The sequence below is a fragment of the Mastomys coucha genome, unplaced genomic scaffold, assembly GCF_008632895.1.
Source record: "Mastomys coucha isolate ucsf_1 unplaced genomic scaffold, UCSF_Mcou_1 pScaffold22, whole genome shotgun sequence".
NCBI classification, from domain to species: Eukaryota; Metazoa; Chordata; class Mammalia; order Rodentia; family Muridae; genus Mastomys; species Mastomys coucha.
In genome coordinates this window covers 143,622,522-143,640,322 of record NW_022196905.1, presented here as the reverse complement: position 1 = coordinate 143,640,322, position 17,801 = coordinate 143,622,522, and the positions used below count along the sequence as shown (strand labels likewise).

The 17,801-nt window shown below is 41.4% G+C and overlaps 1 protein-coding gene across 5 annotated transcripts in view; it reads right to left on the bottom strand.

Annotated features, from left to right (window-relative positions):
• Nucleotides 1-11,458, bottom strand: part of Uspl1 (ubiquitin specific peptidase like 1) — a 33,160-nt gene extending 21,702 nt beyond the window's left edge. Inside the window, exons 1-4 of one of the 5 annotated variants that reach the window (XM_031338796.1) lie at nucleotides 10,934-11,451; nucleotides 8,587-8,662; nucleotides 7,498-7,666; nucleotides 6,904-7,032 (exon numbers count right to left, since the gene is read on the bottom strand). In XM_031338796.1, coding sequence (XP_031194656.1) covers nucleotides 6,904-7,032; nucleotides 7,498-7,599 — 231 coding nt within the window. In that variant the 5' untranslated portion in view covers nucleotides 7,600-7,666; nucleotides 8,587-8,662; nucleotides 10,934-11,451. Of the gene's footprint in view, nucleotides 1-6,903; nucleotides 7,033-7,497; nucleotides 7,667-8,586; nucleotides 8,663-10,933 lie in introns of all 5 variants that reach the window. The other 4 variants (XM_031338798.1, XM_031338795.1, XM_031338797.1 and 1 more) reach the window with 4 other exon arrangements.
• Between the last annotated feature and the right edge of the window lie 6,343 nt (nucleotides 11,459-17,801).

Below are 17,801 nucleotides of genomic sequence, written 5' to 3'. Positions count from 1 at the left end.
ACTATGAACTATCTAATGAGGGTGCTAGGATTGAACTTAAGTCCTCTGCAAGAACGGTAACTGCTCCTAACCTCTAAGTCATTGCTCCAGTCCCTATATCCTGCATATGAAAAAAGCTCAAGAACTTGCATACTAAATGTCTCATTTAAAACATGCCTTCTGGCCAGGTGGTGGTGGCTCATGCCTTTAATCCCAGCACTTGGGAGGCAGAGGCAGGAGGATTTCTGGGTTCGAGGCCAGTCTGGTCTCCAGGACAGCCAGGGCTACACAGAGAAACCTTGTCTCAAAAAAACAAAAACAAAAAAAACCCAAAAAACAAAAGAAACAAAACCCATGCCTTCTGGGCTGGAGAGATGGCTCAGTCCTTAGTTCAAATCCCAGCAACCACATGCTGGCTCACAACCCTCTTCTGGTGTGTCTGAAGACAGCTATAGTGTACTTACATATAATAGTAAACAAATCTTTTAAAAAACAAAAACAGCTGGGCGGTGGTGGCGCAAACCTTTAATCTCAGCACTTGGGAGGCAGAGGCAGGCGGATTTCTGAGTTCCAGGCCAGCCTGGTTTACAAAGTGAATTCCAGGACAGCCAGAGCTATACAGAGAAACCCTATCTCAAAAAAACAAACAAAAAACAAAACAAACAAACAAAACCAACAACAACAACAACAACAAAAAGAACAAACATGCCTTCAACACCAGTATGATAGACTGGTGTCCTCCAGATAACTAAAGAGCCACACCTCCCAGTAGTTTGTCAAAATGGAGTCAAATCAGCCTCATGAGGAACTAAGATTCCCAACTAACTAACTGCCGCACCAGCTTCTGACCAGCAGTGAGCACTAATGGCTAGTACTCAGCTGTTCACTTCTATACACAGCAGAAGGCTTGCCTGATCAACCCAAGAATCACAATACTAAATCAAGCCATTATCCCTAGGAAGCTAGCTAGCAGGTTCTCAGGTGATTTACCTCACAGCTACAGGTATAAGGCATGCACTGAATTCCCTTCTTGTTCCACACTGAACTCCACGTGAGCACTTCAACTCTTCAGCACATAGATGAGCTCTGTACTGCTGGCTGTACAATGAGGTCAGTAATAACCTGGCCCTAGCCCTCATACCCAGAGAGCTCCTGACTCAAGCTGAGCCCAGGAATGATAACACACGATCAGAGGTGAGGCAGGAGTAGTGGACTATGCCTACAATCCAGCATTCAGAGACGGAAGTGGGATTGTAACTTTAGATCACTTTGAACTATATATGGCCTGTCTCAAAAATAAAAAACCTATCTCAAAACATAAGCAAGCAAACCACTGTATGTGGAGTTGAGTTCCAGAGTGCTCCTTATCACTTAAAAAGGGATGTATAACACTGAAAATGCTAAATCCATGTCTAACAGCCAAAGCCTCCCTCCTGAGGGCTGGATTTAAAGATCCTGTCTAAAAATTCCAGCTAAATATGAATGTATTGTTCAAGGGTGAGCAGATGCTTTGTCTAGAAAGCTTCCATACCCACACTATTAGGTTAACAAGAGCTTCAAATGCATTCATTGCTCTCAATGTCTTGTCAAAGTACCCAGATGTAATTCTCAACTTGTGAGCCATGACCCCTTTTGGATTGGCAAACAACACTTTCATAGGGTCCCCTAAAATCATCAAAAACACATACATTTATGATTCATAGCCATAGCAAAACTTATTTATGAAATAGCAGTAAAAATAAACTTTACGGTTGGGGTCACTGTAACACAAGAACTGTATTTAAGAGTTGCAGCATTAGGAAGGCTGAGAACCACAGTCCTGAATCAACCCAATCCTTCCCTTGGGCATCAGAATCTATCCTCTGCTCCAGGGGTAGCCTTTGCCACTTCCCCACCCGCCCTCCCAATTAGTAGGATCAGCATAAAAACACCCAGGTATTTTTCCCAACTTAAAAAAACAACAAAACCCAGCCAGGTGTGGTGGCGCACTTGGGAGGCAGAGGCAGGAGGATTTCTGAGTTCGAGGCCAGCCTGGTCTACAGAGTGAGTGCCAGGACAGCCAGGACTACACAGAGAAACCCTGTCTCGCAAAACCAAAACAAACAAACAAACAAAAAAACCAAAACAAAAAAAACAAAAAAACAACAACAAAAAAAAAAACAAAAAAGGAACAACAACAAAAAACCCAAAAAACACTAACAAAACCCAATTTCTTCCTTTTTGTGCCACAGTTCTCAAATCCCCAATCGTGTCAATCACAACCCTTTCCCCTAGCTAGGCAGAGTGGGTCCTCATTTTCTTTGAGCTCCTCTTCATTTGACTTTCTGAATAATGCCGTCTCCTTGGTTTTATTCCTATCAAACTCTGTGATTCTTGGAGTCTTCCTGATGTCTCCAACCCCACTTCTACTTTAACTCACCACTCACATGTATGGTTCAGTTAGCCACATGTTGTATTCATGACTACCAAATCTTTATCTCCAAGCTCAAAATCTCCACCAGTTAGTTGTTGGTTGTAAAGCTCTACTTACTCTGCCTACCTCAAGTTTATTTTAGTCTGCCCCCAAATCTTGTTTTTCCCAACATCTCTCCCAGCTCACTAACCAACTCAATTCGTCCAACTGAGGAAGAACATGTGGGAACCACCCTTGCTCCCATGCTGTTTCTCAAACCTTGAGCAAATCCTGTTGGTTTTACCTTCAAAGAACTGTTGGCCCTCGGTATCCAAAGCTACATAGTTGAGCCTATGATGCTGTGTCTGTACTGAGCATATACAGACTTCTTTGTCAAATCCCTCAATAATACAGCACAAGATTCCATTTACATTGCAGTAGGTGTTATAAATAATCTAGAAATGTTTTAAAGTGATGCAGGATGCTGCTGATGGGCCATATGCAAAAACACTCTGTTCTGTAGAAGGGACTTAAGTGTCCTGTCTGCAAAGGGACACTGTAAATGGGATCCATCCATAGCCTGTCACCTCAGTTTTCTATCCCGTCTCTCTAGAATACTGCAGCTGCCCTTCCACTAGGCAGGGAAAAACCAGCTTATTTGCTTTCTGCATTGCTCTTAGGAACTTTCAACATTTGTAGGCAGATGCTCAGGGGTTTATCTCTACATAAGTAGTCTTGTAGACACCAACTACTCATCATATAATTTAATTGGACACCACATGCATAAAAGTAACTTTTATTCTCCTGTAGCAATTGTCATCTCTGAGGCTTAATGCCTCCTTCTGCTAAGCTAGGCCTAGTCCTGGAAGCTTCTAGCCTCTGTACAATCTTATCTAGACCTAGAAAGTTTTCAGTTTCTGAGACTTACTGCTAAATAAGCTCAGCCTTTCAGAAAGCTCAGTACTTTGTGAACTCTGATTAGCTGATTCAACTGAGCTGTTCTGGCTCAAACTCCTGTGCAAGCTGACTGATTGAATCTGGCTTCTCTCAATTTCTTACTGAATTGTTCTGCTTAGCCTCAAACTAATTCTAGCAACCTTTTCTAATCTTCTGGCTCCTTCTCATTCTCTTGCTCACTCCTCACTCTATCTTTATGTTACTAGCTTGTTCTCTCTGCAACTCTATAAATCTCTCTCAGTAACACCGCCTCTTTCCTCCTCTCTGGGCAGCTCTACTCTCCCTCTCAACCCTACTGTACTGTTCTCCACGAACTGTACTCTTTTCCTGTACTGTCTGTCTCTCCCTTAAGTAGCTTCCCTTTCCTTTTGAGAGTTGAGCGTATCCTATATTGCAAAATCTTCCTCTGATTCATCACTTTTTCTGCCATTCAATAGACATCACTTTCCAATATGGGTGCTTCCTTGCTTCCTTCTGCAAACTAACTCTACCTTCACTGTTTGGGATTAAAGGTGCTCACTGGTATATTCTAGAGACCATAAGAACAAAGATAAAGCAATAATACACAATGTGAGACAGGGAAGGAAGTGGTGTGGCACCTCTGTTCCATCTGGTCACACCAATCTACAAATTCATGGAACACTCCCATTCCTGCAGTGCCTGGTTTGTAGCCCTCCCCCTTTCCTGTGGGTCAGTGGATAAACTTAGGAGTGCCAAGCATCTAACCAGCTGGTCATTCTGGGGCATCCTGAAGCTACGTAGGAGCACTACACTAAAACACCCCCTGGGAAGCCAGAGGATAGATGACTGAATAGTGCCGTCACTGAGGAACCATAGCTGTTAACTCTGTGCCAGGAAATAAAGACCAAGATAGCCAGAGCCCTGCCTATTACCTAGTCTGTCAATCCAGAGGCATAGTGATCATAACAGACAAGAAACTATGCCACTCTTCCACCAGATCCCTTCAGACTCCTCACCTCCCTGGGCTTTACTTACTATAAACGATTATAGTATTCCCTCCTGCTCTCCAAGCCCTATTCTTCGGTCTGCTATCACCCTGCCTCTACACAAGTGCAGTTCAAAGGCTTTCAATGTAGCAGCACAAATGACCAACTGGCAGCTTCAAGTCTCCCAGAGTCTTAGTTTGTGCCTCCTTCTCCCGTGACCAGAAGATTCCATCCTCTTCTTCCTCTTGGGCCTTTGTTCAAATTTCACTTTCTTAATAAAGTCTTCCTCTCACTACTCTATTTAAAATTCCAAACTTGGAGCCTGAGCAATGGCTCAGTGGTCAGATGATGACCACTTATGGAAGACCTGGGTTTGACTCCCAGCCCCTACATGGGAGCTCAGAACTCCCTGGAACTCCAGTTCGAGGAGAATCTGATGCCCTCTTCTGACTTCAGACAGGCATGCCCAACACATACACACACATACACACACACACCCCGCCACACCTTCTCTCCTTGTATTTTGTCTTTCTTGTATGTCTAGATCATAAACTTCTTTGGGACAGGAAATCTGTTGTATTTGTCACCGTATCCTAGCACTGAAAGAGAATATACCCAACAGTGACACATTTAACTGAAAAAAAAATCCATAAAAAAGCCCCTCCTGCAATATAGCCAATCAAAAATATTGATTACCAACATGTGATTTAGTCTAGCACTTTCCTAACTAACTTCAAATGACAGAATTCTGGGCAAAGTCTACTAAGTCAATATCTGGAAGTTAGATCCCAAAAATTGTTGAATTTATCTGGAATAGCGTATCTGAAATTAGAAGCCCACAATCACAATTTTGGGTATCTATGAAAAGTCCTGTTTCTAGAACTTATGGCTCTGTTTTGTTAGTTTAAAAAAGGGAGTATCGCCAGCCTGGTCTACAGAGCAAGTTCCAGGACAGCCAGGGCTACACAGAGAAACCCTGTCTCAAAAAAACCAACCCCCCCCCCCCAAAAAGGGAGTATCTACTTTGCAAAATAATTATTTTGAGAATTAAACATGAATAAACTATAAACTGTTTGTGCATGGGACACTCAATCCCAGTATCACAAACCAAAAGCCAACATCAAAGCAAAGGCATTCTACACTTAGGAGCCTCCTCCGGGAAAAGGTGGTGTTACCCACAGCACTGGGATAGCTTCACCGAGTTCAGCGTCCTCTAAAGTCATTGCTTAGTGCCTCTTAGGATCAGATAGACCTGTGAAACTGACTACAAGCATGTAAAATGATGGCCTTGTCCAATTTATGTGGATTAGTGGCCAAATGACTAAAACTTAATGCTATATTCTATAAGTATTTTATGGGATGCACATTGGTTAACTGTTTCTATTTTTATATTTTATTTATTTTATAGCATTTTTTGGGGGGGTTTTCGATTTATTTATTTTATATCTAAGTGTTTTGCCTGCATATTTGTACACGCACCCAGGAACTGAGATTATAGACGGTGGTAAGCCACCATGTGAGTGCTTGGTACAGAATCTGGGTCCTCATCAAGACAATTAATCAGCCGGGCGGTGGTGGCGCACGCCTTTAATCCCAGCACTTGGGAGGCGGAGACAGGTGGATTTCTGAGTTGGAGACCAGCCTGGTCTACAGAATGAGTTCCAGGACAGCCAGGGCTATACAGAGAAACCCTGTCTCGAAAAAAAAAAAAAGACAATTAATCATTGCGCTACCTCTTTAGCCCTCACTTTTTTATTTTTTAACAATATTTTAAGGATGGCAGCTTTAGGTTGGTAAGAAGTATGTGCGAAGTTCTGTATGTGAGCAGAAGAAAAACAACAAAAATGGATCTGAGAGTGTTGTCTTGGATTTCTTGGGAAGATGTAAGTGGTTAATTTTTAAATGCCAAATTAGTTTATGTGTCTTTTTAACACCATAAACTTCTTATTGTAAAACAAAATAAAAACAAAGCCAAACAGGATTATTTTTAACGCTAAAATTCTTACGAAGAAGAATTTTTTCAATTTATACAATGTATAAATGACAAGCTTCTTTTTTGAGGTAAGATCTATTATACAGCTCAGGTTAGCTTCAAAACTGTGGCAATTCCACTCAGCCTTCCAAACGATGGAATTATGTGCATGCACCACTATGCCTGGCTGTCTTAAAAGCTTTTAATTATATAAGTTATATACACTGTTTTTGATATAATCAATTACCAAAATACCTCTCTGAGTAAAAATAAAGATTAATAACTATTATATGGCCAGGTATACTTTAATCCCAGCACTCAGGAGCCAGAGGCAGGCAGATTTCTGTAAGTTGAGGCCAGCTTGGTCTATATAGTGAGCTCTGGGACAGCCAGGGCTACACAGTGAGACCCTGTCCTGGACGGTGTGGAAGGAATAACTCACTGTACGCTAAAAGCTTAACAAGGTTAACAGCAAAAAGCAATAACTCAGGAGTTGGAAAATAGTATTTAATTAAAATTATTTGCCAGGGAGATTTAGAAACTCATATTGTCTATGCAGTCAAAGTCTGAAAAAGACAAAACCAGTAAAATTTAAACAATGAAGAAAAAGCAGAAGGTTGTAACTGATATACTAAATAATACTAATAGTACTTTACCTGAAGATCTTCACACAAAAAGATGGATTCTTGGAAGCTAATTCGGTAAGTTTTTAAGGCATTTAGCTTGCCTTTTGCTCTACAAGCAGGGCAATGCCCATCTGTTGTAACTTTAGCTGAAGCACAATTCTAAAAGAGAAATAAAGCAAATTAAGAGACATTCCTATTATATTAAGTTACAAAAGAGTTAAATGGAAGGGTAACCAGAAAAAAAATGTATAATTTTCCACTAGAAGATTTCGCCAAGACTAAACACAACAAGCAAAAGACATGTACTATCTTAAACATATTAAAATTTGACTTAGCTTCATTCACAAGAAAACGGAAATATCAACTGCCAAGGAAAATGTATATAGTCCATATTTTCAAAGAATAGCAAACCATAAAATATAGGCATTAATTTCTACTTTCACATACCAATAACAGAGAGGTAAACAAATTATAATAATCTTTCGCCATTGCTATAAGATTTCCGTGGAAGACAGAATTTTTTAGGACTTCATTCATAATATGAAATTTTAAATTTCATTTAAATTTCAAATATAAGAGGAAAATAACCAGTTTTGCACTGAGGCCAAAAATAAGTTCACTAACTTTTCCCAAGTACCCCAGCATGGGGAGTGAAGATATCCCTATATCAGTCCCTGGTCCAACCAGTGGCAAACCATTTCCAATCTTCAGAGAGTCATCCGTCATTCCGAGTCATTGGCTAATTTATGTCACTTGGAACATGTCAAAATCACTAAGGATTTCTCAATGAACCCTGGAAAAAAAAAGTCAACAGACAATTAAATAAAAATGCTATTTACTCTAAAAAGAGAGTTTGCTATTTTATAAGACGAGATATTAAGTATGTTTGTGAGCTACATGTCCTTAGATTAGCATATTCTAGACCACAGTCTTCAGAATACCACCATGCATGTAAATACGTGTAAATGTATGAGGAAAGTGACCATAGGATGCAGCTTCCTAGTACACAGAAAAGTACACAGAACTTTCCCTACATGTAGCTACTGGTCAGAGCAAGCTAGTCAACTACGTTGGAGAACCTAAGCTTTCCAGTCTCTGTATGCTTAGTATGAAATAGCCATGTCAGTGTTACAATGAGAAAGTACCCTTCAGACCCACTGTTCTACCAAAGAAATAAAAGAACCACATATTTTATACAACCTTCCTTCCGCTTTCAACTACAAAACTGTTCATCAGTTGGAAATACTTTTTGCTAGTTTGAAGACTGGGTCTCACTAAATAGCCCTGGCTGGCCTGAAACTTGCTATGTATATAGACTAGTCTGACCTTGAACTCTGCTTACCCCTGCCTCCCAAGTGCTGGGATTAAAGGATAATAACTATCAGAATATGCCATTTAAAAAGCTACCCACAAAATATTACATTCTTTGTAAATGATCTGTACCAGAACAAAAGTATAAGTATCACTGTAAGACAAATAAATTTAACATGCATGAGTGTATCTCCACAGAGCAGACCCCATTCCCAAGACCGGAGAACAAAAAAACCTGAGACACGGCTCAATACAAAGAAAAAATATGGACTTAAAATACAACAAAAGCCAACCTAAAAGATGTTTTTTAAAAGGTAAATTATTATCATTTAGTTAAGGAGTTGAAACTGCAAGCATAAATCTTTCCAAAACCTATGGATCCATAATTCTAGAACAACCCACCTTCTGGTCCACAGATTCACTTTTAAAAACTTGTTATGTACTGGGTGATTGTGGCCAATGCCTTTTATCCCAGGCCCTAGGGAGCAAAGGCAGACATCTCTGTGAATTTGAGGCCAGCCTAGTCTAGTCTACAGAGAAATCCTGCAGCTGGGCGGTGGTGGTGCACACCTTTAATCCCAGCACTTGGGAGGCGGAGGCAGGCAAATTTCTGAGTTTGAGGCCAGCCTGGTCTACAGAGTTGAGTACCAGGACAGCCAGGGCTACACAGAGAAACCCTGTCTCAAAACAAACAAAACAAACAAACAACAACAACAACAAAAAACAACAGAGAAATCCTGCCTCAAAAAACGAAATATAAACTAGTTATGCTTTTCTGTCCTAGCTGAAAAGTCTTAAAAGCCTTTCTTGTGAAGAAAACACAATTAATTCCAAAAATATATATGCAGTTTGAAAAAAATCTGTACCCACTTGAGAGAAGGAAGCAGGTATAATTTAAGACCAGCCTCATGTACAAATGAACTCAGTCTACCTGGGCTGAGAGAAAGAGAAAGAAAGAGAGAAAGAGAGAGAGAGAAAGACAGACAGACAGAAAGACAGACACAAAAAGACAAAGAAAGGTCGGTATTAGTGAATTTCAATTTCCAGAAGCTGAAGAGGTAACCTCAACTGTTAGCTGGTTCTACTTATAACCTAGTGAATTACAGGACACAGGAAAGTCAATGTGCAAAAGTGGTAAAAGCCTAAGCTATGCACCTGGATTTGTTCTAAGAAGAAAATGAAGCTAAGCTGACAAGATGCTAACATCTAAGTTACAGTTACCATCTGGTCTACTTTGCTCTGGGGGTAGATGTGTTCCTTCTGTCACTCTGCATTTATTCTCTGAAAAGGAACCTGTAGGCTCCTGTAAAGGGTGTTGATAAAACTTTTTATCTGCCTGAGGATCTAGAAAACTGTCTGGAATGGCTCTTTCTTAATATGGAGGTAAAAACGAGAACCCTTCAAGTCTGCTTTCCTGAGCCTATCATCTACTATGGCAATAAAGAAGTCAAGGCATATTTGAGCACGGTGATTGGTGCACGCCTTTAATCCCAGAGCATGGATCTCTTTGAGTAGATCTCTTGTAGATTTCTGTGAGTTTCAAGCCAGCCTGTTTCACAGAGTGAATTCCAACCCAGGCAGGGGTATATAGTGAGACCTTGTCTATGGAAGGAAGGAAAGGGGAGGGAGGAAACTCATTAAGACGGTAGTAGAAACACCAAACAATATTAAGAAACTCCCCCTCCCCAAAGAAGATTCATGTTTAAAATATCAAAAATAGACTCTCCGGGTCTTCCAAGCACTGCCTTATACACAAAACCCTAGGGTTGTTCTCAAATTTCAATCTGTCTAGGAATAAATTACCTTCATTATTTTTTTTTCTCCAAGTGTAACCTGCTCCTTCCTGTACAGTGCCTAAATTTTGGGATCTCTGGGCTTCCAAATACAGACTAGAAAGTTTGTGTCGTCGATACTCATCTCTCTCATGTTTGCGCATTAGGTGCCATCTAAACTCGCAGACGGTGCTTTGGAAATGTTTCGAACCTGTCTCTCTTTTCATTCATATCACTGTCAAAATGACAGCTCTGCTTCAAACCAGCTATTTAATCCAATCTGATTATAGGAAGTCCACCCAAACAGCTCAATACATCCTAAAGATTATGACATGAGCTTATTTCAAGGAGGAGAACAACCAAGTTTTTCCAGTGTTCATCTCCAGCACTTTTCCTTTTACCTACGCACCCCTCCCCAACGTCTGTAAGTCACATTCCAGAGACCTTAATGGGAGGCATCCCAGAATTGATCCATTTAGCAGTCAATCACGAAAGGGTCTTAAATTTAATTCATGGCATGTGTAGAAACTATTACAGGTATTTGAAGAAGGACCTGGAACCCGTCGGGGCTCTACCTCTCGGCTGAACTGTCAAAGCCAAGGCGAACAGACTTAAACCCCACGCAAGGGGTAGGCTTTTCAGAGCCCAGTGGGTACCCAACCCAGCTTCCCGAAATTGAGGGGGATAGGGCCACGCCAGGTGAGCTTCAAAAGCCAACCAAGTCCAAGAGGCGCGGCGTTCTGTTACCCAGCCCATCTCCACGCTCTTCGTGGGGCGGACACAAACTCTGGTTTCTGTTCAGCGTTTACCTCTTTGAGCCTAAACGGACCTTGAAGACCCAGTCTATACCTCCATCCTCCACTTTTCCCACCGGAACCTTGTTCCTACCCCATCCTTTCGGCGTGCCAACGACCCACCCCGGGCACTCCAGCCGTCCCAATTTCTACTTCCCAAAGAAATCACTCTGTCTCCCTTACCCGCCTGAAGCGTATACAGTGGGTCCGAACTCCTCTTCCAGCTTGCGGTCCACACCATCAACCCCGTAACGTTCAACCCACGTTCCCTCGGGCGGCTCCTCCCCCACAGCCCTCTCCGCAAGGAAAGCAACTTCCGCTTGAGAGTCCGCCGCCAAAGAGTTACCCCACAAACACTTTCCTGCAGAGCGCCTTGCTTGAAAGCACGCGGGCTGGGCAGGGGAAGGGGAAGACCAGAGCACTTCCGGCAGTGCTCCGCAGAGGCGGGGCTTGCTCGCCTTGTAGGCGCAGGCGCAGTGGGAACAGCGGCGATAGGGCGGGGCCCGTAGCTACAGAGCCTGCAAAGTGTAAGAGAGGAAGGCAGGGTGCCGGGGGTGGGAGGAAGGAACGGTTCTGGAAGCTGCTGGAAAGCGCTGGAGTGACGGAGGTGACGCCAGAGGGTAGTGGGCGGGGCGTGATTAAAATTAGTGCGCGGCCCTCAGCGGAGGGATTACGCTGCTGAGAAAGGAGTGGTCGCTGGTCGGCTGCCTGGCGCGCAGGCACAGTGATGGGGGGGGGGCCTCGCTGGCGGGCCATCATGGCGGCCGGCGCTGCGTGCTCTCATAGTTCGTTCTTTTGGCCCGCGCGCCACCGTACGTGTTCACAAATGGTTACCACACACGGAGCTGCCCCTCCCTTCTTCCCTAAACCCATCCTTGGAGGCCACTTTTCCTTTCTTCCCTCTCTGATCTGCTCACGGTAAGGGGAGGGGAGTAGCGAGAGTCAAGCACTTGACCCGGGGTGGCACCGAGCAGCCAATCTGTGCATCTCAGCAGCCCTGCCTCCTTTAACTTCAGAGAGAGGGGAGATCTCAGTTACTAGGTTTTAAGAACTACCTTCGTAGAAAGGTCATGTGGTGTCAGGGAGGTCGTGACTGAACGCGTTCATGAGGACATCCTATTCTTGGAGTCCTTTGGATAGACTTGTTTCCAAGGCCTGGGACTGCAATTTGGAATTTTCTGGACCTTACAGGAATCATGACTGGCATTTTGGATTGCGGTTCTGTGGGGTTTCATTAGTGGTCTTAAACGACCATGTTCTGGCAGAATACTGATAATTTTGGTAGCGTGCTATGGGGGAAACAAGTCCGTTGTAGGAAGAAATTATTCAATAAAAGACTTTCAGTTTGTGGTACTTAGGAATGGAAATCTCTGAGCGGTCCAACAGAGACCTTGTTAGGGTTCTTTTTTTTTCCTCCCTCAAGACGAAAATAGACTGGTTAGGTTTTGCTTTTTTAATTTAATTTATTTTTGCATTTACACTACATATTGTACTGGTATATTTGTTGTAAGATCAAACTAGTTAAATTTCTTTTTGTATGGATTATGACGTTTTAAGAAAGTATTTCTTCCTGAAATAGAAGCCAAGATTAATAGGATTGTTTTCTTATTCAACATGCTATTTCCATTTTTAGAGTGGAGTACACTTTCCCTCCCAATAAACACTTGCTGAATGTCAGCTCATAAATTGAATGATCTAATTGGTTCAGTTAAAATGCAACCAGACTTTTGAGATGTAAAGCAACATCCACAAACGATTAAAATTAAAATAAAAATTGATTATTGCTATCTTTAAGGAAAATTTCATTAAGACAAAAGTTTTGGCCAGAAAAATTTAGGTGACAAACAAAATGAAGATGGAATATGGATGGGAGAAAAAAAGAAAATTCCCTATTTACTTCGGGTTAATTGTCCCCTGAGAAGATACCATGCACTTCTGTATATTCCTTCTACTGTATTCAGAGTGTCTGTGTCCCAAAGAGAGGATAGTTACCTTTAGTAGATTAAAGTAGGCTTATCTATTTCCAGTTAGAAGTTCATATTCAGTAAGTGGAAGCTTTTACTTAGTTAATAATTAAGCTGCAATAGGAATACAGTGCTCTGCAAATCATTTTGTGTATTTTTCTCTGTTGTATTCCTTAACTGAAAACAAACCTTTAGCACCAACCTGGGATATAAATGCTACCTCGAAGGCTGATATGGTGGAACACCTCTGTAATCCCAGCACTCAGGAGGACTTGGGTGGAAGCCAGTTTGGGCTACATAACAAATGAGTCCTTACAGTTGAGACTTGTCTTAAAATCAAACCCTGCTGTGATTGTGTATTCTGGTCTCATTAAAAACTTACTGGACTGCAGAAATGACTTCCATCAGTAAGTTACTTGCCCTGCAGTAATGAGGGCTGAACTGGAGCCCCAGCACTTTTATAAAGCTTGGTCCTGCTGTATGCACCTATTATCTCAGGCTGGGAAGGTACAGATAGGTGGATCCCAGGGGCTCACTAGCCAGTCAGCCTAGATGAATCTGTGAGCCCCAGATTCAGTACGAGACCCTGTCTCAAAAAATGAGGCAGAGAGAAAGGAAGATCGTTAGCATCCACCTCTGTCCTCCACCTGTGCACTCACAACACCCCAGCATGTACCCAGGCAGCCTGACTTTCCAGTAGCACCCAAGGAGTACAGCCTGTAATTCCTTTTCTAAATCTTATCTTCAGAAAGCTGGGAAAACCAAAAGCTCTTTGGTAGTAAAAACTGGTACAAACCAATGAGATAAGTGAGCCTTATCCTGTGTATTTTATTGAAACAACATTCATAGGTTTGATTGTTGTGTGCTGCTCTTGGCCGCTGGCATGAAGGGTTTTCTATAACGGTTTGTGTACTTTATAACTTTTTTCGTCTTTGTTTTGGCAGTGCTGGGAAATGAATCCAGGGCATCACACCAGTGCTGGGCAAGTACGTTACCACCCAGCCATTTTCCCAGCCCTCTTTTTTTTTTTAAATTTCAGACACAGTTTTACAAAGTTTCCCTGGCTGGCCTTGAACTCACTGTGTAGGCCAGGTCAACCTAAAGTTGGTGTATTCATGCCTCAGTCTCCTGAGTATTGAGATTATAGTCCTGTTCTACCAGGCCCCACTGTAACTTTTTAAATCCTCAACTCTTAGATCTTAGTAAAAGAATAATTGGCCTATATTTATATTTGGCAAGTCCTCTTGTACAAGGCATTTGTTTAAAAAAATTAATTTGAGGCACTATTTGTTCCCAATGAGTTCAAGTGAGTTAATATGGGGAACATTCTACTCATGTACAATTATTGGAATATGCAGAGCTTATTCATAGAGTAGGTCAGAGATTGTATTAGTTGTCCCAAGGTATTGTTTTGTACTCTTTAAACTTTTAAGTAAACTTAAATGATATCTCATAATGCATCCACACTTACCAGGGTCTCTTTTTCCCAAACGAGCAGATAAAATAAGAGTCATGGAATAGATACTGGAATATCTGAAATCTAATTTTGTCTCTTTTGCTGTGTACTTTATATAAGTTGTTTAATTTTGGTGGGAACATCTATACAATGACAAGTTTGCAGCAGATAAATAGTTCAAGGAAAGTCCCTTATAGTTCTGACAACACTTGCTTATTCTTGAAACTACCACTAAGGACATCATGTCTTCTTACACTGCTATCTGCTGGTCAAAACTTACCCATTAAATTGAGTAGTGCATAGCTCAAATTTCACACAATGAAAGTCTTCATGCTATATCTGTCTCAGTCACCCAGTTCCTTGCCTAGGATCAGTAAAAGCTGAGAGGGCAGTGTATGCGTATATAAGCAAGTAAAGTACTGTTAAGATGTGGTTTGTGACCCCCCCCCTTTTAATGAGAGTGTTGCATAATATGCCCGTTTGCTTTACATGTTCACCTGTCTTAGAGGTGGCTTTCTGTCGTTGTGTCAGTCCACTTCGGATTTGGAGTGCTTAGGTTACTTTCAGAATCTATCTTGGTTACGTTTCTTGTTGCTGTAACAAAATACTCTGATAATAGCAGTGTGCGGAAGAAAGGGTTTATTGCTCACAGTTTAAGGTTAGTACATCTAGAGGGGAAGTCACTGCAGTAGGAACTTGAAGTTGCTGGTCACATTGCCTGCACAGTCAAGAAGCAAAGAGCTAAGTAGATGAATTAAAATGCAATAAAAAATTTAAAGCATTGTCCAATAAATTATATTTCTCACACATGTGAATCTGTGTGTCCTAACCAGTAGCACAGTACTTCTGTCTGCTATGGCTCATACAGCCCCTGTGCCTGTGTCATGAGAGTTGAATAGTGGTGTTAATATCACACTTGACTCTAAACAAAATTGATTAATCACATCACCTGAGTGGCTTCTTCATTTGAAACTAGAGGAAGAAAGAAGGCAAGCTGTGTTTAGGAACCTTGACCCAGACAACTTATGTATCTTTGAACATTACAGTCCTGCAGCACAGCAAGGTTGACAGTGAGCATGTAGGGTGGAGATGAGTTAGCAGCAGACCTCAGCTTTCAAGAGCGTGCTCATCAAATGCTATTTAAACTTAATTTTCCTTTTAACAGTTTTGCTCTACACATGTAGTTGGATTTAGAATGCAACTTCTTCATATTGACACTTTATTAAGGATTTATTTTTATTATTTTGATTATATGTGTGTTGGTGCAGGGGGTGGGGCCAAAAATGCAGATGCCTGAGGATTGGAGAGGTTTTGGATTCCCTGGAGCTGGAATTACAGGGAGTTACAGGAAGTTGTAAAGCAGCTCATATGGGTGTTAGGAACTGAATTGTTAACCTCTGCCAGAGGAGTACATGTTCTTAACCACTGAGCCACCTCTCCTGAGTATTCCTTCTTTAAGACAGAAAACTAAGCCAGAAGGAAACAGTGTACCTAAGTTTGCACATTAAATTGTCAGACCTGAGACTAAAGGCTGCATCCTCTAACTTCACATCTGGAGCTTTTTTTCAGCCTACTACCCACCCCTAGAACTGAACTGAGCATGTAGCTCCCTCCCATTGCAGGACTGAGAGGCTTAGACTGAACCAGCCTGGGCTTCAGAAGTGAGCCCTGCATACTTCCAGTGAGAAAACAGCATACTACAGGTCCTTATTGAAAGTAATCATGCAGCATGCTGATTAGCAATCAAGAGTTCTCTACATTAAAAAAAATTAAACTCATATTAAAAAACACTTTCCTAATTGGGACATAGTTGTCACTTCATGATGAATTTATCAATCAGAAGTACTGGACTGAATTTAGGGCTATTTAAAAGTAGATAGTCTTACTTTCCAAGAGTTCATGCCATTATTTTGTTTAGCCAGGAAATTTAAAACAGGAAATGGCCAAGAAAAAATATGTAACAGTAAATGAATAAATAAAGTAAAATTGAAACTTACCATAAAGTCAATTTGACTAGGTTGTTAATAGACAAATAGCAAGATCATAGTTTAGTCTTATGGCTGGATTCTAACTTTCTATAATTTGGGGGCTAATAATTGTTTAATAAATGAATTAAAACAAAACTGGAATGGGAAGAAACTGTCTTTTTTTTATAGAAAGTAATTTTAAATCATTAAATTTAAGTCATTACCATCTTTTTGTTATGTTTTGTTTTGTTTTGTTTTTTGTTTTTCGAGACAGGGTTTTTCTGTATAGCCCTGGCTGTCCTGGAACTAGACCTGTAGACCAGGCTGGCCTTGAACTCAGAAATCCACCTGCCTCTGCCTCCCAAGTGCTGGGATTAAAGATGTGTACCACCACCGCCCAGCAAGTCATTACCATCTTTACTGTGTGATTCCCTGAGCTATATTGTAAGTCAAAACTGGACAGTGAGGCTGGAAAGATGGCTTTAAAAATCTTAAGTTTTCAATCTGGCCTGCTTTTCAGTGGTGTACTCCAATTTCTTTACTTGTGTTGTACCACCTCTTGTTCTAAGCAGTTCAGACTCCTCCCACTCTTAGAATAAGAGAGAAGCAGGGATGCACAGGCTGAGTCACAGCCTGTATTCACCTGGGTCACTTACTCCAGACCAAATACTAAACTTCTCCGTGGCATGATTTCATCTAGAACATGAAAATATCTGCTAATTCCAGTTCTAGTTCATTTAACTAGTTTTGTGACCTCAGGAAAATTATTTCACATCTCTGAGCCCAAGTTTCCCATATAAGAAATAAAGTTTTCTTAAATAAGGTAATATGCAAAAAATCGGCTGGCAGTTAGGAAGCTCTCAGGACACAAGACAGTCTTTCCTCGTCCTCCACACTCTACAGGCCCTTTAATGGTTGTCCTCGTTCTATCATTGAACCTTCCTCAGCTAGGTCTACAGTCACTTGCCTATGGTTCACTTGCCCGGGTACACTGAATGATTGGTCCTTGAATTGTGGTTCAGCTTTATATTTGGGGACTTGTTAAAATCATAATTGCATAGTCCTCTCCCAACCCCAGAGTTTGTATGGGTTCTGAGGATCTGCACTTTTTCCTTTTCACATTTCCTAATACTTGCTAAAGGCCCTGGTTTTCCACCTGTCTATTAATAAACATGTTCTTACTGTTTATTGTGTGATTCTCATTGAATAGCCCTTCAGGTGTTTTGGGTTTTACCCCAGAGAAACTATAAATTCCATAGGGCAAGAACATGGCTTATCCCCTACAGCTGCAAGATACCAGAGAGCAGCCCTCAACAAATACTCATTTAGAAGCTGCTTAAGACTACTTCTCTTTTTCTTCCTCAGCATACATTTGGATCCAATTACATTAGTTAAGATAAAAACACACCCCCCTCTCGAAAAAAGTTTATTTGGAAAATGTGGCTGAGGTTTGCAACAGCAATGAGTTGATTCACACCACACTTCAGAAACAGGCTGATTTCAGTCATTCTCAAGAGGACTCCAAGAACATGGCTTATCTCCTGCAGTTACAAGATGCCAGAGAGCAGCCCTCCATAAATGACTTCCTTCAGTCTTCCAGATCCAAGAACACAGAATAAAGAGCTGAGCCGCTGAGTTCCTTCTACCAAACTTGCCTAAGACAG